Consider the following 21,982-nt stretch of genomic DNA (forward strand, 5'->3'; position numbering starts at 1 on the left):
AGCTTTGAAAGATTCTCCTGACAAGATGCTCTTTGGTTGGACAGTTGCAGCAGCAAGAAGCCAAAAGAAGATCCAGGAGCTGTGCTTCAACAGCCCTGGCCTACTGCCAGTGCATGCATGGAGCTGAAGCCTCAGCTAGATCCAGCTGAAGGATAGGGAAGATGTTCAGGGATCAGGCAAATTCATACTGAACATGGTCTAAATCAAAAGGGACATGAGAAGCCCCTTGACTTCCCTGTTGATGCACACTTGGCTGAAACAACTCATACCTCCTTGGCAGAAGCAAGGCCATGCCAGATGATGCACAGGATACCCCTAAAATCCCTGGCACAATGTTGGTGTTCTGCAAATTGAGGCTCCCACAGGAGGGTGACATGAGAGAGCTTGTCAGACCAAGGAAACAGCTTCAGCTTGCAGCTGTGCCAGAGCATTCCTCCTGCTCCAACACTTGGCTAGACGCAGATGTCAGTGCCTTAATGCTGGTCACCAGCCCACACTCACAGCTCAGGCACACTCCTGCCTGTCAGCTCCTCACTTTTCTTAGCAAGAGAGGGAGGTGGCTGCACAGCCAGGCTTTCGTTCTCCTGCACAGGGGTGGGAGGAGGACTTTTACTGCAGTACAACAGCAAATACAGAACCTTGAAGTGATTGCAAACTCCCCATCCTCTAGCAACACCCCTGCTCCTACAGCATTTTAAGTTTCCCAAAAACCTTAACCACAGAAATACCATCTTCTCATCAAATCTGTACACCAGTCACTTCCAAGTCCCCCACGCCCTGCACAAACTGGATCTGAAAGAGTGCCTGAAATATTAAACAATTTTCTCTCCTCCCCCCAGGCAGGGAGGAACAATAGTTAGCCTGGGAGGGGTCCATGGACCACTGGAGTGTGATCCACAGCCCACATATTTGCAAACCTGTTACCCATTACAGGCACCTGCCCCAGCAGTGGACCTTGGCCTCCCAGCACAGGAGCTGCCATTCCAGGCATGGCCCTGCTGTGCAGGGCCAGCACAGGAAGCCACAACGAGAAAAAATAAAAGCTAGGGGGAGACAAAAGTTTCTTGTGTCCCCAGCAACAGCACTGGAGTTAAAGCTGGTCATCCTTGGGTGTCCAAGTCTGACATCCTTCTGCAAACACCAGTCTCATCCAACTAAAACCCTACTGGAAGGTCCTTGCTGTCAGCAGTGCAGAGTTATCTTTAAACAAACAACTGAACAGCACACAGAAGTACCAACCAGGCAAATCAAAGGTGAGCTCTGGAACAATCAAAGGCACCTGTGAGTCTACTCATTAAAAGTTGTCTTGACTTTCAGCAGCAGTCCCAAGATACCAAGAGAATTAAAGTTACATCTTCCCACTATCTACAAGAACATCCTATGTAATTTCCAAATATGGCTTAGAAAAGAGTTTAAAGCAAGAGATTGTTCCCTTTTGGGGTTCTGGGTGTATTATGTGGGCAGGTGTCAGGGCAAAAACAAGACACAGGTTAAAAAGGCCTGGAACCTGCTCAGATACTGATAATGCATTGCTTGTAGGATAAATTGCTACCATTCAAATTGCTACCATGAGGGAATGTCTCTAGGATGCTGAGAACTGCCAGCAGGTCTCTCATCTCTCCACCAACGAACCCAAAGGTCAACCTTTGCAGAACTGGAAGAACATTTGTTTCCCAAGTTTTCCTTAGCTTTTGCTCCCTTATTTCCAAGTCCAGCTCTCAGCTAAATAGCCATGAGATAGTGGCAGCTTTTGATCATTCAGCTTGCCTGCATGCATCAGCAGAAATCAACAGGTCACTCCACAGATCATTTCATTAATTTATTTTGATTCATTTGATACCCATTTGAAAACACTGAACATGATGCAAAATGGACATAAACATACACACATCAGTCTCTCTAAAAAAGCTCACAAATGTTTCACAAAATTTCTTCCTGAAGCTCAGGTTTAAAAAAAAATACTTTCCACTTTCTTTCAGAGCCCATCATTCTTCACATTATCAGTAGAAAAATTCCACAAAGAAAAGATCTTGGGAGGCTGAATTCCCACATTTCACAAAGAACCTCACCTGTCTACAAACAGATTTTTGCTGCAAGATCCTCCTGGTAGTGGCAAAAAAACCAATCCTAGGTAGCTGTAGAATTTTTCACTGAAAGGAATACAGGAAAACACATCCATAATCACACAGGCTTCCTGCCCTAATGAGGCAATATACATTCATATAGGAGGAAAAACCAAGCACATTATTAAGACATTAGGCAGTGAGGCAGTATCCATTTTATCTTCTGAAGAAATTTTACAGCAAATGGTTTCATTAAGACACTTGAAAGCAACCTACTTTGAAGGGAAAAAAAAGCACCATCATAGCATGAAGGCTGAAATGTGATTAGGAGTCACAAGCAGCACCAGCTCAGGCTCACCAGTGACTTTTGTCATTTGAGGACAAGTTAAATGGAGAAACAGTCGACGTGGGGACCTGTGACTGGCCTACAAAAAAGCACAATGCAGGAAGACACAGTTAAAGAGTGCCAAGCCACCACTTACAGGGTGTATCTAATTGTGAACTGTTCCTACCAGAGACTCCAAACAGTGGGGTGATGGCATTTGGACATGGAGAGTGCAACACTACAACACCAGCAAAACCAGAACCCTGGGCCCCTAAGAGCTGCCTGGTCTGCAGAAGTCCACACTATTTGTGAAACAACAAATGCCTCTTAAAAGGTCATGGGTAAAACAAGATAAACTAACTTTCAAAGTCTGGGTGGAAAAACATCAAGGCTGGCTATTACCAAAATCCTTCCCTGCTCTCGATCAGTTTTAGGTCCTCTCTTCACACGCAGGGAAAATGATCAAGAGCCAGCAGGGTATGGTTTCCTGCCCTGCCAGACATACAGCTTTACAGGTGAGACACTGGCCCTTGCCTGAAGGCCACACACAACCCACAAGTCCCCTGTCACATGAAGGCTGCTCCCACTGCTCCAACTCCCAGGCAGCATGGATCTAGGCAGCTACTAACACAGGGAGCCCAAGGACTGACACTGTATGACTAGATTTTAACATTTTTGTACCAGCATGGTCAGTACCAAGCTCAGCAGGAAATTACTCAGAGAATAAACTGTTCCTGAGCACACCAGATCACAACAGTTTGCCCTTGCAATAACTGGAAAGGAAGCATTACCCTCCAAGGGTTTCCTGCTAATTCTCAGGGATGTTAAAGGAGAGTTGCCACATATGCATCTGAAGGGTACTGAAACTCTTCTACCCATTTAGATACCTTTGAAATATCCAATTACTTTATGCTTCTCATCTCCCAACACATTCACAAAGCAAATCCCATCAGGAAGAAGAGGTAAACCAATGCCATGCTGTTAAAGAAACAGTCACCATTACTATGCAGATTAGAAGGCACCTGAACCTCCTATTCACCGAGGAACCAGCACTGCATTTCCTCCTAAAAAAACTTCATCCTTGCAATCCTTTAGTGCCCTGAATGGTTTCAGTTCCCCCTGGAGCCAGTGCAAAAAATGAAATTTACTTTAGCACTTTGCTGCCACTCTACAGGAGCATGCTTGACCAAGGTACGGAATGGTTACATTAGTCTCAGGTCCTTTGTTCCTAATCTGCACTCCAAATTCCACGATGCCTGGGAGAACAGCTCAGAGTGAGTCTCAGTGTAAGCAGTTCAGATGAAACCTCCCACTCACTAAGAGACAAGGGACAAGGCTACAGTGACAGACAGGCTGCAAAGGTGAAACCAATCTCTGCCTGGGGGAGCAAGTGAACACCACAGTGTTAGCACTGCCAAGGAAGCACCCTGTGATCTGCTCTGCTTTCTCCTGGCCAGGAGTAGCAGGACTCTGAGAAATCACTTATCTCAAACCTGCAAAAGCTCAAAGCTCCCAGAGCTTGTTCAGCCTGTGGGTGCACGATTGATTCCTGTGCATGCAGCACACAGGGATGGACAAATTGGCTGTCTCCACTGCAGGGGTTCATTTAGCCCAGGAGGTCCTTCTGCCTTTATCTTCCTCACTGCCAGCAGGGTAAGATCTAAGAAGATCCTGCTAGCCCACAGCATTCTTATCTCGAGGGTTGCCAAGCTTGACATCATCTCAGCAGGAATCACAATATACATATGTGCCATAGAAACATTTACAGACAACTCAAGTGGAAGCAACTTTGTCTCAATTTGGACTTCTAGGATCAGGCTTCAAGCTCCGAACAGAAGGTCATAAAGGAACTCTGCACTGTCCAGCTGTGTACTTTTTTATTCACATTAGGGTCAAAAAAGTGGTCAGAACCTTCTACTGTGCTTGGTTAGAGGTAAGAAGCAAAAGAGCTGTCCCTTTACCTCCTTATAAAGAACTGCTTACTGGATGAAAAGGGGAAAGAAATAAGGGAAATTCAGTAACTGTATAGCCACATTCCAAACGCAGCTGCTCCTCAATTATCTGCTGGTTATAAAATGTGCCACTTGAGGAAACCAAACAGTTCAAAGAATGACATAGTCTTTACCTTAAACTGGGACATATGAGGAGCACTCTCAAAAAATATGGCAGGGATCCCAATGGAGAGCCCCGACCCTGCTTTCTTTTGGCACCATGCATCCGTTTATTCTTCAAAGCTACTGCACAGCAGCACAGTGAATGTGCATCACTTGCCTAACATCCTCCAGCTGCCTGCCATGCCCGCCCATGCACTCAGGGGCAGGCATGACCCATGCATACTGCACACATCTGAAGACACCATAGCAAGGACAAAGCTCTATCTCTGCTTTTGCACCTTGGGCCCAACCTGAAATTCTTGTGCCATGGTCCCCAGCTCTTCCAGACAGACCTTTCCTATTATCGCAGGGCCAACAGCATACATAAAGGGTTTAAAACAAAAAGCCAGAAAAAGTCCCACCCATGAAATCCAGAAACCACTGCTACCAAAACCTTGTTATTTTGGTCGAAGCTCAAGTCCAGGCCATAATACAGCTGTAGGCTGATGAGGAAAAAATGGCACTCTTGCAAAAGCACATTTTAACAGGTTAATTTACCTGCCAGTACAGGTCTTCTGTCCCAAAAACAAACACCTCCAACATATCTCCACCTCTCCCTGTGTACCTTAGGGTTGATCTGTTCCTTGTCTTCTTGGCTTGAGAAATCAGATCTACAGTCAGGCAGCTCCACAGTAACCGGGTTGAGAGGAGACAAGCTCAGTGTGCTACCAGCAACACAACCAAGATGCTACCTACCAAACATGCCGCTAGCAGAATTGCCTATTCTCCCACAGACTCCCTTCTCCCGTAGACATAGGAGGAAGGTAATTTCCATAAAGCTACAGAAATACCAGACAGACAGCACTCTTGTTTTCCCTCAAAGTTCACTGTCACATGTTGCTTCAAAACTCCTTACTTGGTGTATTTACCTGCTGTCATATGTCACAACCCATAATCAGAGTAGAAACACTTCGAGGGAGATGAGCAAAACCTTCAAACCAATACAGACCCAGCTTGCAGAAAGAACAATGGGATCGCTTTTCACTCATTTAGACAGACGGATGGAATAACAACTTTAGGGGTCAAGAGGTGAAGGGATCTTAGAAAGTCCTACAGGAACATAGCTCACAAAGGCACTTAATAGAAGCATGTACACAGCTGGATGGAATCACAGATAGTAAAAATAAATAAATAAATGCACCAGAGAGGAGAGCACTGCCCAGTGACTGCCTAGACAGTCTCTTTTAGCCAAAGATCCTGGTTTCTGTAGGGGTCCATCTCTTATCTGTATCCAAAGTTCACTCTTCTGACATCTCCAAAATGCCACACATAGGTACAAACCCAGGGATTCCTTAACCTTTGCAGGAACCAGTGCACTCTCTGAAGCCCAGCAGCAGGTTCCTTCCGATGCTAGTATTCACATCTAAGGGAAACTCAAGTTCTCAAAACCTTGTGCTCTTCTTGCTGTTTCCCACGGTGGAAAAAGGCAGCAGGCTCCTCCTCTCCCACCTGCACATATGGCTTACTGCTTTCTGCATCCTATTGCTGGCTAACAGCATGTGAAGAACCATTCCACCGGGGAAAACATCCGCCGTTGTCAGTGAGGGCATGGCCCACATAATGACCACAAGGAAATTGTTGTATGAGGAAGAGTCCTGGTGGGAGGGGCTGCTCCCCTGCTAAACAGTCAGTGAGCCATGACACAAGGCCATCTGCAGAAAGAGGAGTGTCACACGATGTCCTCAGCAGAACGCTGTGGAGGAGAAGACCCCAGGCTCAGGAAGTGGCCCCAGTTGCACAGGAGTCCCCTGTTATACTGGCCAGTGTCTATCACTAAGCCACCCAGCAGTCTGCGCCCAGTGTTGTCCCGCAGAGCCAGCCGAGCTTCCCTCTCAGTCACGTTGTAGCTGATGTTCAACAGCTGAATAAGGAGGATGTATCCCATGCCAGCTGTTACAATGGCACAGTACCATACACAGGTGAATGACAGAGCAGAGCTGGCAGCAGGAAAAAAGATGGAAAGGAAGCCATTTAGTACAGGAGCAGCTGCTTTAAAGTGACTTTCCCTGGTAATCACTATCCTTTCAAATCCCTGTCTACATCTGCCACAGTGATCTCACTTTGCTGCTTTCATCAGATAATCCTTAAAGGCTTTCTCAAAATTAAAGCTTTGGGGTTTACTTAATGAGAGCTTTTACTGATAGCAGAGCTACTCTTACACGTTGCTGTCACACAACCTAGCTCTTTAAGCTCTTCGTGTTGTAATGGTGCTCAGGCCTTATTTAAGGACCCCAGGATGCTCTCACTCTACATGTCATGAGATGGAGTAGAAGGAAGAATCACTTGAGTACTAGCAGTACTCTGCCCATTTGTGGTATTGCTGGTCTCTGAACTCATATCCAATAGCTCCCACTACCTTCCCTGCCAGACAGAACATGTTCTAGGCAGATAGCTTAGAGGACATTCACTAGATAAATAGAAAGGAATGAGAGGGAGAGCATGTGGATTCCAGGCTGTCAGACCATTACATGCATGCGGGCGGCACATACACATTTAAAAGTACATCTATACGTAACACAATAAATACTTCAAATCCTAGCTCCTTCAACTTTTTCTACATACATAAATAGCAAGCTCTCTCCAAGTCTCAGGCTGCCCACCTTTCAGAAACACATCTTTGCTTTCCAGAGTTTTTTAGGGAACACTTTGTGATCAGGTCTGACAACCAGCAGAACAAGGAACAGGAGCTAAGCTGCCTGAGCAAGCCTGCTCCCACCACAACTCTCTCTCAGACAAACATCTCACCTGTAGTCAGAATAGGCCCCAGGGCAGTAGAACAATGCCACAAACAGACTTCGGCCCCTACAGATGGTGTGCAGGGTCAAGGTAATCCCATACACAGAAGTGAGCATGAAGAAGGAGAGTGCAAGGATGAAAGCTTGATGGTTCTGCTCCCCTACGCAGCTGTTAATCCTCCAAAAGGAAAGAAAAGATTACTTTGCTTAAAAAAGAAAAGAAACCGTCTTCTAATTCTTCTCCCTCCCCCAGCTGTCAGAGAACCTGATTTCCAAGGTACTTCCAGTCAACACAGGCTAAGAACTTTGAAAAATGTTCAAAGCTTTATAACTTTATATAGAAAGGATACAAACACAAGACAACAGACCTGTAGGGTAACGGCAGCAGACTGTTTGCATCAAATTTTTAGCAGGGGCAGTATCCTTTGCTGAGATACATTACACCCTACTGCCCCCTTGGTTCCAGCACCACAGGAACACCCAAAAGGTAGCTTTGGGCTCCCTTGCCCCAAGACTGCGCTAATGCAACTTAACTAGCAGGAGTGCTAGTGCTCTACAGACCAAGTCTAAAGAAAAAAAAAACAAATCCAAGAAAACCCACATCAAAAACAATCCCAAACTAATAAAAAATAGTAGAGAAGAAAAAGCAATTCTGAAATATGCTGTAGATGCTTACAGCTATCAGCTCAGCCCACTTAGAATAAACAGTTATTCTAACTGTTCTTTTAAAGGGTAAATACAAAGCTTTTTGTATTTAAAGACTGTCATAAGGTCTTGCACATAGCAAAAGCAATTCTATTTGCCAGGGACTATAAAAAAAGAAGCTTACTTTAAAAAGGAGGGAACTCAGACAGAAAACACAGGGAGCCTCAACCGTGAAAACCTACCAGACACAGTGATGGTCCAGTCTCCTCACGCACCTGCCACAAAGGCGGCAGTGCCCTGCTCGGGCTGGCCTGAGCAGCTGGCATTTAGTGCACCAGTCCTTTTTCACACCTGCTGGCTGCTCAGCTGACATCCTGCAATAACCTTTAGCCTCCCCATTCACAGCACGACTGCTGGCAGCACCTGAGATGCCATGGAGCCCGCTGGAGCTCCCTCTAATAGTCTTGTTGTGCAAACCCTGGAGCGATGGCTTCTCGTTGCCTGCTGGGATGGGAAGGTAGCCAGGGTCCTTCTTGGCTCGAGAAAGGGCTGCAAGCATAAGAATTAACCCGCACGTGAGAGCGACCACTTGGGAATGCTCCACGTGGCCCCGGGGAACCACCTCCCGGAGAAACACATAGTACATATATCCCAAGGAGAAGAGCCCCAAGCTCAAGAAGAACAGAGTCCGTTCCTTCCTCCGGTGGGTGAGGTAGTAATACCACAGCACCACAACGGGCAGGGACGTCAGGATGATGAGCCCCAGCAGGAAGTGCAGAGCGGCAACGTGGAGGAAGACGGGCAGCAGGACGAGCGGCGGCACGAGGCTGACATTGATCTTCACGGCCCCCGAGAACCAGGGGACCCGCAGCCGGTCCGCGATGGTGTCGCCGATCCTCTCCAGCGCTCCCGGGGGCAGGGATTTGCACGTCAGCCACCTGCGAGGACGGGGAGTACAGCGCCGGCTGGCACCGGGACAGCCGCGCCCCCTGCCCCGTCCCGCTCCCACCACCTCCCCTTTCCCTTTCTCCCGACAAGTTTCCCGGGAAGCGGGGCGCGGCTCCCGGTGCCCGCCGGGAGAGGCAGCCCCGCCGGAATGCCGCCGCCGGGAGGGTGTCCCGCAGTCGGCGGCCCCCGGGATCGCGGAGCCGGTACCTGTCGCAGCCGTCGTCCAGCTCCTCGCAGTCGCAGCAGCACGCCGCCAGGTGGTTGCGCCGGCCGCGCCGGTCCACGTACTCGCAGCAGCAGAGCGGCTCCTCCATCGCCGCCGCCCGCCCCGTCCCTCCCGCGGGGTCAGGAGCGGCTCTCGCCGGCGCCGCCGCCTCAGGTGCCCCGCGCGCGCCGCCGCCCCCGCCCCGCGGCCCCGCCCCCGCCGCAGCGCCCGCCCGCCATTGGCCGCGCGCGCCCCGAGGTGTGCGGGGGGCGGTGCCCCCGCCCGGACCGTCCACCTGACGGCGGCGCGCGCCAATGGGCGCGCGGGGGGCGGCGCCGCCGTCACGCGGGGGCACCTGCCTTAAAGGGGCAGCGCAACAGGTGGCGGCCGCGGGGGGCGGCGCCATGGGCCCGGGCCGGCCCCGCTCCCCGGGGCTGCACAGGGGGCCGCGGAAAGCCGCCCCTCCCGCACACCTGTACACCGACCCTGCACCCCCTCCCTACCCCACACCTGGGTCTGCACCACTGCCCGATGGGCTGTGCACCGCCCGAGCCAGCGCTGCCCTCCTACCGGCCCAAACTCGAGGGAGGGGGCCCTTGCAGTTTCTGGGATTTTCTTTCTGTATTCATCTTCTTTCCCTCAATCTGCTTGGAAAACGCTTGAAGCACATGAAAAGGAGTTTCATCATCAGTGGGCACACCACGCTGAAGCACAGCCCTTGATAGAGGGAAAACACCGAGGGCTGAAATTTCTCTGGGAGAGCTGGAAACATATGGCAGAAGGCAGCCTGCCAAAGCTTGCAGTATGCAAGAGATCTTAAACCCTTTCCTGTTAATTAATCTTAGGCATATTCATCGTTAAGTTGGGTGACTTGCTTTCACAAGGTCCCCGTGGCTAAAAAAAGCCTATGAAGATCCTGTGGCTCTGAATCCACTAACATTCTTTTTTCTCCAAAACACTCTTCACTGATGGTCATTTTCCTACGCTGACATAAAAAGCTGCAATTTCATAAGAGACAAGCCCAGTTCTCTGTCAAGAGTGTTTTTTCCACTCTGAAATGTTCAGATCCATTCACCAGCAGTACAACTGCCCTCACTCGCTCACCCTGGGATGGATCCAAGAGATCTGTACTGTTTGGAATTGAGACTCCCCAGGGAAGAAGGCTGGCAGGAGAGACAAAACTGCCAAGCTATGGCAACGCAGAACCCGACTTACTTCTTCCACAAACCTTTTATTCTGTGCAATAGTACAGAGTCCAGAGGAGACAGTTACAGTCCCTACCACACAAGTCCTCACACACACATCTGTTCTTCCAACGTCTTGAATGAAAAGCTGAGGTGGCTATTAACTCTCAGTCTTGCTGCTCTGTGTCCTGTTCAAGTGGTCAAAGCTTCTTTGGAGCATGGAAAGGGAAATCTTCAGCTGTGAAGATACAATCCACCCCCCCACCAATTACTTAAGTCAGTCTCCTGCATGGGTGAGAGATATCGGGAAAATAAAGTCTCCCTCCTCCTTTTCTTTTAAAGATTTCATGTGATTTCCTCCTCCCTGTTTCCATAAACAGCTTACTGTGCTCTGCTAACAGATACACTCTGCAGAGTTTATAAATACTAACAGTCCAGGATGATAAAGTCTTAACACCTCACCAGACAACAGCACAGAAGATAAACCACCCCACTCATTTTTAGTCACAGATAATGTTCAGTGCAAATACTCCAAGGAACACGGCAGCCCAACATGAATTTTCTTTGACTACCTGGCCCTCCTAGTGCATTTTGGTGCACAAAACATGCTTAGATTATTGACAACCCTCAGAAAACACAAGGTAGCAAGCATTAAGATGTGTCAGGACTGCCAGACAAAAAGCGTCATTCTGAAAAAGGTGGCTAAATTCTCACTTTTCTTTCTTTACACTGTGTGTTCAAAAAGCATTTAACACTTCAGAATTAGAAATTGTTTGGATAGTAAGCAGAGAAAATAAAAATGGCATGAAAATCAGAAAATTTCATCTCTAAAGTGAAACTTCCAGCACTCGGGCTTTTTCAAGTTGCGATCAAAGTGGTTAATTAATAGATGAATAGCAGTTGTGCATGCAGAGACACCTCTAAATGAAGAGTGTAAGAAATGGCTTCTTTTTCTAACCTCCTTTAGCGGAGAGAATTGGCATGGGTACTTACATGAAAGAACAAAGAGCAAACGATGGAGAAAGGTACATGTGAATTCCCCCTTCAGCATCCCTAAACTAATAATTTATTCCATCGCATTTCAAGATATAATAAATGAAGTTAAAATCAGAACATTCCTGAGTAGTAAGTAAAAACTAAAGCATGAATTTACTGTCCTTCAGGTACTGAGTTGAAATTTCAGCCTAGCATTGTAAGGATTTAACAGTCATGGACTTCAGGATCAGAGAGACACAACAGGTTTTTTTTTTTTGGTTTTTTTTTTTTTGGTCTGTAGTATACAAGAGCCTGAAATTTTAAGTTACTGTGAAGAAGGATTATCTTCTATGGAGCCTCTCAGAAACATATGGTCTGCAGAAATGATTTATTTTTTGCTGGAGATTAGGTGGCCCCTTGATATCAATGCTAAATGAAGCTCTTGTCAGTATCTAGAAGAGTAGTGGGGAGCAAATGCCAGGATAAACCTGAATGAAGAAATTCCATAATAAGACCGGAAAACACTTCACAAATCTTAATATGAGTGTTCTTAGAAAAGGGAATCTGTTTTGAAATACTCCAGTCTTTGCTTTGTCATGATTCAGAACTGCATTGACACATCTCTTAAGCACTTGACAAGTTCAAGAAAATTGACATGGGTACTTACATCTTAGTCAAATAAAAAACCCAAACCAACAAAAACCAAAACAAAACAAACCCACCCACAAACAAACAAACAAACAAACAAACAAACAAACCCAAACAAAAACCAACCAAAAAAAAAAAACCCCAACCCTCCAAGAAACAAATTCAAAACCAAAGCAACCAAAACATCAGAAACTTAAGCACTGCCTGTTAACTAAACTCAAGCCTGGGGCAAAACAGATCAAGAAAACTTTATGAGACCACATCAAGCTATGATAACACACGGGAGAAAACTTGAGTTGTTGAGAAACAAGAACATCACCAGGAAAGATTTTCAGACCTACCTGCTCAAGCATTTCAATTGAGTCTCTTAAAACTCCCTTCACATGTTTAACCTGTTCTTTATCATATTGAGGTATCTCCTCTTTTGATACAATTTCTGGGGATATGCTGAAAAAGATTGAGATTACATCAGAAACATGAAACATGCACCTCAATGCCTTTTAAAAGCAACTGTTCTCTGCCACCATTGCTCCGCCATTGCTAAAAGCATCCTTTTACAAAAGCTGCATACAAAGCTGGCAGCAGATGAATTCCAATAGCTGTTTTCTTGAAGCGAGCACTTCAGACCTTTGCAGGCAACAGCCATCAAGAAAAAACTGTGCTCACATTATGTTTAAAACCACACTTCAGGGAGCAAGAGCCTTCTTAGGAAGAAAGTCACTCTAACCAGTTCTGAGACTGTCACTATAGGAGGTCCCCACATCCCTTCCTGACTCAAAATCAGGATATGATTTTTAACTTTTTTATTGATGCTGTATTCAAGAGGAAGCAACACCTTTCTGTGCCTGAGTACAAAAGGCACCTAATATGGAAGTTTGTGAAGGAGAGGAGATTTAGGAGACTCACAGAGAGAAGCTAAAAAGCTAAATGTATCTTTAACATTCCTTTTGAGAACATGCTGGTTCACACAGGATGAACACTTCAGTTCTGTGATCAGCACTATGATATTCACAGAAGATGAGTCACAGCAGGCTGATAAATGCAAACTAAGGTTAACATTTCTTCCAAAACAGCTTGTCAAAGAAGAAATTTATTGCTGCAAGATGCAGTCAGACATGTCACTGGATTTCAGCATAGACCAGAGAAGTACAGCAAGCCCCAGCCACTTCTGAAAACTTACCACTCAATTTTATTATTTATAATTTATTTCTTTTGATCAGATTCTCACATAAGCTGAAGAAGAAAGCAAGCAAGCAAAGACTGTGAACTCAACTTACTTCAAAGAGCTTTCCTCCTGAAGCTGGACATGATAAAGGGACTGAGCTGCATGCTCTATCTTTGAGAGTTTGAGGAACAGTGTTATATTCAGCAAGACCAAGAGCAGCAAACTGTATACAGAAGAGAACAAAAATCAAGTTTTCAACAATTCAGTTGCAATGCTACAAACACAAGATCATGACTAAAGACAGCTAAGGAAACAGAATCCTCCCAGCATCCTGGGCAAAAAAAAGGTGTGGGGCAGCACTATACTGAAAATTAGTATCTATCTGAACAATTCCTAGCAGTTACTATTAAGCTGGGTAATAACAAAAAAAGAACAATAGTATCTCTTCTTGGAACTTTTAAAATTAGCAATGGGTAGATTCTAGACTTTATTTTTTAATAGGATCAGACCTAAGTAAACCTGTAAGGCAGACTAGTTTGACAAGTCAGCATTTTCATCCCACATGTAATTTCCAAGTGAATCCACTCCCCTTTTATACCCACATGTTCCACTCAAATTAGTTTATCATGCTACATGCAATCTTAACATGCAAATGAGGAACAAATACACATAAAAAGCAAGATGAGCTTGAGTCAAGCAACACTTTAATACAAGTGAGTACTTACAAGACACTCATTACTACAATGATGGTGGTGGTCCTACTTACTGCATCTCTTTTCCTCCCTATAGGGCACGGAAGAGAAGGAGGTTAAAAAGTACTAAAGAATATTCCTAAAGGATGTCTGCAGATAGATACATGTCAGTGCCCAGCACTTCACACAGAATAGCCCAACAAGTTTTGAGGGGAAAAAAAAAAAAATCAGGTCATGCAGGTGCACAGGATCACCTCCTACATTCACCAAGGCATTCTTGCAGTCATCTCTGCTGAACAGTTAGGCTCTTCCATCAGAATTCCCCCTACCCACTGTGCTGGGGAGAACACAATACTGGGGCATGATCACATTAAACCTGAATACCCTGAGAACGTTGAAGTCCATGCATTACTAACATGCATATGTGCTGCTAATCACACACAGCTGAGAGGCTGCAACGTGGTTCTGTCCTGCTCACATTCATCTTTCTGACAAGCAGTGTCAGTCGCATTTTCCTGTAACTTGTCCCATCCTTACTGGCTCAGTTTATCTATTGTCCTGAAAACAGCCCTTTGAGAGGCCACCTGCTCTTCCAGCAGGCATCAGGGATCAGACACTGAGGGACAGAGCGTGCCTGTTCTATCCAAACCGAGCACCTATCACTGTGGGCACACTGATCTTTAAATATAATTAATTTTGCACATCCTGCCCTGCACAAAAGATATACATAAAAGCTGTAATGCACACAGAGGCACGCTCATCTGAAAAGCTGGAGCAACAGTAGCAAAATTAAATAATTAGGAAGCAATTCCACATAGGTAAAGAGTCCTTTACACATGCTATTGATCCAAATATTCTCTCAGTGCTTCCTATACTCGTTGCCTCCCTCTTTAGGGAAGCGTACTTGCACTGTTTGCAATTCAACTTCTGTCATGGAATCCACCATTCCCTGGTGCAAACTAGTGCACAGATGTTCCTCATCTCCCTAGGTGAAACTAATATTGTATATGCTGGTGGCCAAGTCTGTCGTGCCTGAGGGCAGTAGAACTGCAAGAAATGTTTCAGTGACCCAGAAATTACAGAATCATATGGGAAACAGACTTCTTAACATTAAAAATCAATAACCAAAACTGAGATGACAGGGCCAAGAGGCAAGTGGCAAAGTTCAATCAACCCATAAACTCTGTGTGCAGTTATTTGAAGAAAAAAAAATTTCAGAAACTTCATGAATCAGGCTTTTTTCCCCCTGATCCAATCTCATTTTCAAACCTTTGCAGATACAGAGCAGTATTTAAGATTTTGGTTGATTTTTGTTTGTTTTAAAACTGAAGGCGATAGTAGCCTTAGTTTCATGAGATACTCATGATGAAAGTGATCATGCATGCTCCAAATATACTTTATGCAAGCTTGAAGAAGGTTGAACTTGTTAAAGCATTTGCTCACAGACAAGAGCAATATATACACAAGTGCTACTCTTGCACTATTTTAAGAGTTATGCTTTCTTGAACATACCTTTTGGAAAACACTTGATATAAAAACTTCCTACCTATTAAGCTGCCCTGGGACTCTACTCCCATGTCACCAGAGGAATGCTGGGAAGAGCGTTTGGGAAGTGATTCTGCCAAACCCCGGTGTAAAGTGCGTCGCCTTCGTCTCAGAGCAAGTAATTTCCCAGAGTCTTCTATGGATTGATTAATTGCATATTCCTCCATTAGGAGATCTGATTCTGAGGTGGAAAAAAAATAAGCTTACCAAACTGTCAAAAAGAAAGCTGAAGACAAATTGTGAGATATGCAAGGTGGCAGTGAGAGGAACAAGCACACATTTCATGAACTTAAAGCAGGTAATTGGCAAACTACACCCTGACCTCCATCCCTGCTCTGTTTTCTAGAGGGCACTTGGAACACTCTGCAGAGGTGGTGCACACTCAGCCCAGGCAGGATTGTTCAATGCTATGCCAGACAGCAGTTGGAAGAGCACTGCAAGACACTGTTAGACTGAGGCCAGAAATTGTGTTAGACTGTGAGCCTGCAGCAGTGGCTGGCCAGGCTGTGAACAGGCATTCATGGAGCCTGCCAAGTGCCACTGCTTCTCTTCTCATACGCACAGTCAAGGAAATTCTTAGAGATAAGCAAATGCAGCTGAGAATAACAGCTTTCCCACTGCTCCTCATGTTTCTTTCTGAAAGCCATTATAGCCAGGTATACAAGAGCCCCTTGTTAGCCACAAGGCTTCTTTCATACCCTGGAAGTGGCAGATACACTGGTGACAGGAAGTTCTGTCTTTAAGACTGTTTAGGTGTTGCCTTTTTTTCAAGCCATTCTTCGAGGAGCCAGGTTTGACAGACAAAAAAAAAAGTACATAGCAAAGGTAGGCTCCTTACTCCAGCACAAAGAAGAAAATGCCTCACCAAGTTGTTTGAAGTTTTCCTGTATTCCTCCCCAGGTATTCTTCTCAATTACAGACTTGACAAGGCCCCAAGGCTGTTTTTTGTACTTCACTTCTGCAGAAACCCTAGAAAACAGAACGCAATAATGGAAAAGTGCTCTTCTAGGCGGCACAGTGATAGCAGAAATCTCTTATCAGAAGCAGCCTCCAGCTTATGTCTAAAATCTGCAATACCAACTGGAACTGCCATCGCTCTCCAGCTGGGCAGCGCTTTCATTGAAAAAATGCAAGAGACAGACAGTATCAAAGACAACATCTCTAGTTAAAGTGTCAAAATCTAAATGTCCAAATTATGGGAAACATTTTGGAATGTTTTCCTTCAGGCTCAGACTACCAGATGATTTCTACCCTCTGAAGCATTCTCATTTTAACACATATTTAAAATAGGATTCAGGCTTCCAGATAATAAAGTCAAGATTTTTCCTTTGTATGAGTACACGATATATTACATGGCCCCTACAATAGCAGAAAGTGAAATTCTTTATCACAACTTAAGTGCTCACATCCTACCCTGAGTAGACAGAAATTAAAATCTGTCTTTCCATGAGCATGACAGAGGGGAAAATGACATTCCTACTATGCATTCCTTGCATTCCTCAGGTAAAGCTAATCAATACTGCTTCCAGAATAAAAATGAATTGGACTAGAATCCCTCAGAGGCATGCTTCTGAGTGAACCCCAAAGCTATTCATAAAGGACAAAGTCCTTGATTTCAGTCAAGAAGACTGACCATCCTAGAATACACTTTTTTCAACTCAAAGTAATCTTCCAAATCAATGTAAGCCCACTGCGTATGGCATAACAAAATAACTCCTTTCAAATAGAGTTTCTGAGCCATTGTAAACACAGTTTAGTAAGGCCAGCTGTAACATCACCATGTGCCTTCTGTTCTATACATCTATGCCCTGTGCACCATGTGCACCTAGGTTTTTGCTCTTATCGTAGGGCTGTTGCATATCTCAGAAAAAACAAGTCTAGGTCTCAAAGAAGAACAGTGATTCGCTCAAAAAAAAATTCCAAAGCAGTCCTTCAAGGACCTTCCTTCCATTCTCCCAGTAGAGAGCGAGTTTTCAGTAGCCTGAGACTAGCCAGAATAGAATCCAGGCTTGCTAACCTTTCCTGAGCACTGATTAAGTTTGATAAAAAAGCTCTTACTGAATACAGCACCACTTACAATGTTTTCAAAAAATGGGAGAGGAAATTCCATATCTAGACAGAGTCCGCTTGAGTACCCTCCTTGCAAAGTTACGTACATTCTGTCTTCCCTGCACATTCCTGTAAAATCATTCTTCTCTACAGACCCTTAGCAAGGATGACTGGGAAACCTTCTAATAAAGCATCTCAATTTTTTCCAATTTCTCTCACTCATACAGCTGCACTCAAAAACACAAGGCTGGTCAGGACCCAGTTCACTCTTGGAGATGAGTTCTGTACCTCAGAGTCAACATCTCAGTTAATTTCTCACTGCATTAATGAGATCCAAGCACAGCATACATGTGACAAGAAATAAACTAAGCTTATTCTTCAGAAGAGAACCCAACATTCTCTGTGCTGCTGGCAAATCTCAACTGAGAACATCCCTGCCTTGGCTTCTGCCCTCCCCCCGTGCACCACGCAGGCTCACCGTAACCGGCACTTGTGACTGGACGTGCGGCTGATGCAGTATCTGTTCACAGTGTAGAAATAATCATGGTAGGGGACGTCATGGGTCAGGACCTCAGCATCTACCTGGTAAGACTGACCTTTCTGGCTCTGTTTATGCAGGATCTATCAAAAAAGAAAATAAAATTAAGAAGGTGTACTCATGGTACACAAATTTCCCCTGAGTTCCCCTGAGAATTTCAGCCTGAGTTCCTCAGGCTGCATCAACCAACTCCAAGTGAACTCAAGGACAGAGAAATCCTGAAGAACCACTATAAAAATCAGTTAAGAATATCAAGTATAGGTAAGGTGGGTAAAAAGGAGATGCCTCCTGCTTGAGCCAACATCAGCAACATCAGGACTTCCCCACTGCCACCTCAAGTACCAGATACAAGGCTGGCCACTGCCTCATGACCACAGCTTTTCTTTAGGACCTTTCCCAAAGCAGAACTACAAAAGGGTTGAGATTGGAAGGCACCTCTGGTGCTTGTCTTGTCCAAGAACTCAGGCAGGACTATCCAGAGCTGGTTGCCTAGGTCCATGTCCAGGTGGCTTTCCAATACTTCCAAGGAAAGAGGTAGCACAACCTCTATGAACAACCTATTCCACTGCTTAGTCACCCTCACAGTGAAAAAGCATCTCCTGATGCTCAGAAGCAATCATCTGTGTTTCAGTTTGTGTCTATCACCTCTGGTCCTGTCACTGGGCACCACTGAAATCCGTGGCCTTTGATGGTGAGGGCCTGACTCAGAATTTTTTTGCACCCTCCTTCGCACGTTTCTATAAATTTTAAGATGTCCCGGAGTCTTCTCTTCTCTGGACTGAACATTTCCAGCTCTCAGCCATTTCTCACATGGGATGCTGCAGTCCTTTCATCATCTTAGTGGCCCTTTGTTGGGCTCTTCTCCTTTCATACTGGGGAGCCCAGAAGTGGACACTGAAAGCCTTTAATTGCATCTTTTCGCCCCCCAGTTCCTAAGAGATGTTAATACTTTTCCCAATGAGTTTCATGGGAATTTACAGCCATCTGTAGAGGTAGAAAGCCTCTCTCATTAATAAGCATTGGCTCAGTAATGGTAAGAGACACAGCAAGCCACCTGAGAGATGCTTTGTTTAAACTGCAGATGCACATTCAGTTCACTGAACTTTAATCCACAGTCAGAACTCTGACAGACCACAGAGCTGACCTGTCCCTTGCTTTAAAGGACACCAGACAGACACAGACATGCACACTGTACCTGCTTTTCCGTTGCAGTTGTGAACTTCCCACAGAGGGGATTGTTAATTGTTACAGTGTACGTCAAAGTCCTCAACTGATTGCCATTGGAGTCTCTATTCCAAGGGGTTGATACAGCATCTAGATGAGAAGTTATGCAAGATCTCACATAAAAATTACCTGTCTTATCGTGTCTTAACAGTTTTAGAATAGGAATAGGGGGAAAGACAGAAAACTGGTTCCAATTAATTGTGAGGCTTTTCCAGGAAAAACCATACCCATGTAGTCTGCTATAAACAAACACGAGGCTCTGGATAGCTGAGCCTGAATCTACTGAAATAGGGTTGACAAAAGAGTAAGCAATTAAATGAAAATATGTCATTTCCCATTTGCTTAGAGTTGAATAGATTCACTTAGCATTATCAAAAGCTTTTGTCACATTGCCTTCCCAGCTGACACTGAATAAATATTACCCTTTTTGACTTGATTTTCTGTTCTTACGGTCTCAGTGAATAAAATTTACTCACCCAGAAAATTAAAGCCTGTGAGTATCGTTTAGGAGGATGCAATGATTTTTGCCTGTGTATCAGCCATACAAATTTCACTATTTCTGGGACACAATGTAATCAGAAATACCCCACAGAAAGCATCAACTTAATAACCTACTCAAAATTCAAGCATTAAGGTGCAGTTTTGTGGTGCACTGAAATGAGGTTTTTACTCCAAAATGTGCATACCTAGGGAAACAATAGTCTAGCTTTAGATATCCTCTCTCATAGTGAAACTTGAAAGCTTAAAAATGCTTTTAAAGCAAGGAAAAACTTCAAAAAAAATTCAACTTAGCCCTATTTAGCAATTCTCAGAGGTAAAAATTTTCAGGGTAGCTTGTAATAGACAGAAGGGAGAAGAGTTTATTACCTACTATACTCCTGGAATTAAGAAACCTCTGCATGAAGTGAGAATTGGTGAAAAGGATTTCAAACATCTTGTCTGCAGTGATGTGGAAAACTCTGTTTATAAAAATTCTCCCATAGAGATCATTGTCAGAGACAGTCTCCTTCACTGCTAAGAAAGACAGAGATCAGGTTAAGGACAGTATTATGCATAACCTTGATAGCATTCTAGGCTTTATTACAGCTAAAATCTTTCCCAAGCTTGCATCAGCATTTGCTTCTCGCTCTCAGAAACCCAGTAAGGATGGCAGCAAATGATTTGATAGGTATGTTGCCTTCAGGAACAAAGTCCAAAGCTGATTTTCAAATACACACCACTACTACCACTTCCCTGTACAAATTGATAAATTAACAGCAAAAGGTACCATCCCTTTAATTTTGCCTTCAGTATTCTACTAATCCTGCAAGAAACATTGGGGAAAGAAAGTTAGCATAATTTTCATTAATATGTCTGTCAATTGTACAAAAGACAAGAAAGAAGGACAGTAAAACCATAACAGTTTTCATCTTACGGCTGGTTTCAGAATTCTGCCTTTAGCACTTGCAATACTGATAATGCCCACAGTCTAAGGCAGACTCCCAAACAGTTCTTCCCTCAATACCTATTGAACAGGAACACAAGGGATACCCTGCTCCATTTTGCAGTTCCCAAAAATGCATGGAGAGGCTCAAATGCCATCATCTATTTCAAAGCCACTGAGCATCCCAGTGGCATTCTGTGGCTGCAGCACTGATCTTTGCTATTTCTGCTTCTTGGTGGTTACTGGCATGACTCAGCTTTGTGGTTTTCTCAGCCACACTTGCAAGAGATAAGGGATAGAACTATAATCCTAGAGGGCAAGCAGTTTCCTGTGCCAATCCCAACTCAATCTGCTTATGCTTTAGAAACAAGTCAATCCTAAACTATAATTACCAGCAAGACAAACAAGCCCCCCCCCAGCACCACACATCACTAAAATGAAACAAGCAGCCCAAAAGCAAATCTTGCAGCAGAGAGACACAAGTCAGGATGGCCAGCCTTTCAACTGATACAAATGAATGCTCAGGGCTAGGAAAGGTCAGTGCCAGCCACAAATGCAAAGGGAGCCTGAATATCACGCTGTAGTTCACAAGCTGCCTGCAGGCTAAGGTTACAGCACTTAAAACATTACTGGCTTGGTAGCAGTCAGTATTGATAAGGTAAATGGACCAACTGAACAATCACAGCAGTCCCCAAGGAAACCCAACTCTGACTGTGCAGACTCCCTCTCTAGTGCTACTCCTAGCCTGCTAGAACATCTGCCTCCAAAAAAGCTCTCCTTGATCTCATCAGGCTTCAAGGTAGGACCCCAAAAGTGAAGCTTGAGTGCTGTATTTTTGTGCTTGCACAAGAGGTTGACTTCCTCTCCACGCCGTGTTCTGCTTATGCAATTTTAATTCCACACAATTATGAGATGGGACAGAAAGCAAACACACATTTCAAGAGGCCTATTTAACCAGTCAATACGCAGTCATTACACGTAGAATGTAAATTCTGCTGTGCTGAAACATTTTGCGGGAAGCCAGAAATTCAGCCTGAGTTTTCAGCTTATGCTCACTGTATTTTCTCTCCTAACTGAATCTAACTCTAACAAAAGGCAGGCCAAGCGAACTGTAAGTTTGACCTAATTTAACAAGACCTCAACTTCACAGATCTCTCAGAGTGCACTCCCCACATCCTCTCTTTTGCTAATAGACAGGAAGTTTCAGATACTGATGCTGACATCCCCCCCACCTACTGTGCATCAGTTAGCACAGCATCAACTACCAGGCAATTCAAACCTAGTTACTGCGGTTGAGTGTTACTCAGCTGGACGTTGACATGCCCAAGGAATCTGCTACCACTTAAAAAAAAAATAAAGACGCCCAGACACATGATCAAGCCACCAGATAAGTATCAGATCAGCTTTGTCAGCTATTTGTATATGTCTTAGCAAACACAAGATAACACCCAGTGAGCCTGAGCTA

At 44.8% G+C, this 21,982-nt stretch overlaps 2 protein-coding genes across 2 annotated transcripts in view; both read right to left on the reverse strand.

The window, feature by feature from the left end:
* Nucleotides 1-6,145: 6,145 nt before the first annotated feature.
* ZDHHC23 (zDHHC palmitoyltransferase 23) lies at nt 6,146-9,189 on the reverse strand. Its single transcript, XM_084226380.1, has 4 exons — nt 9,077-9,189; nt 8,164-8,859; nt 7,287-7,454; nt 6,146-6,478 (listed from the first exon to the last, which is right to left on the reverse strand). Exons 1-4 carry the CDS (start codon nt 9,181-9,183, stop codon nt 6,211-6,213), a joined length of 1,239 nt encoding a protein of 412 aa, XP_084082506.1. The 5' UTR covers nt 9,184-9,189; the 3' UTR covers nt 6,146-6,210.
* Nucleotides 9,190-10,318: 1,129 nt separating this feature from the next.
* The window catches only part of GRAMD1C (GRAM domain containing 1C), a 51,353-nt gene continuing 39,689 nt past the window's right edge, over nt 10,319-21,982 (reverse strand). The window contains 9 exon segments of the mRNA XM_084227193.1: nt 10,319-10,496; nt 12,223-12,328; nt 13,159-13,269; nt 13,772-13,829; nt 15,285-15,464; nt 16,149-16,252; nt 17,811-17,953; nt 19,066-19,184; nt 19,962-20,108. Coding sequence (XP_084083319.1) covers nt 10,419-10,496; nt 12,223-12,328; nt 13,159-13,269; nt 13,772-13,829; nt 15,285-15,464; nt 16,149-16,252; nt 17,811-17,953; nt 19,066-19,184; nt 19,962-20,108 — 1,046 coding nt within the window. The 3' untranslated portion in view covers nt 10,319-10,418.

The sequence above is a fragment of the Fringilla coelebs genome (genome assembly GCF_963513975.1).
Source record: "Fringilla coelebs genome assembly, chromosome: 2".
Lineage (NCBI taxonomy): Eukaryota > Metazoa > Chordata > Aves > Passeriformes > Fringillidae > Fringilla > Fringilla coelebs.

What these genes read in the sequence shown, in the direction of transcription:
- ZDHHC23 (XM_084226380.1), bottom strand. Translation starts at nt 9,183, where the DNA reads ATGGAGGAGCCGCTCTGCTGCTGCGAGTACGTGGACCGGCGCGGCCGG. An exon ending in CTGGACCATCACTGTGTCTG is followed by an intron (nt 7,455 to 8,163) that starts GTAGGTTTTCAC and finishes TTCCTTTTGGAG; the next exon opens with GATTAACAGCTGCGTAGGGG. An exon ending in GGGGCCTATTCTGACTACAG is followed by an intron (nt 6,479 to 7,286) that starts GTGAGATGTTTG and finishes TCCTGCTGCCAG; the next exon opens with CTCTGCTCTGTCATTCACCT.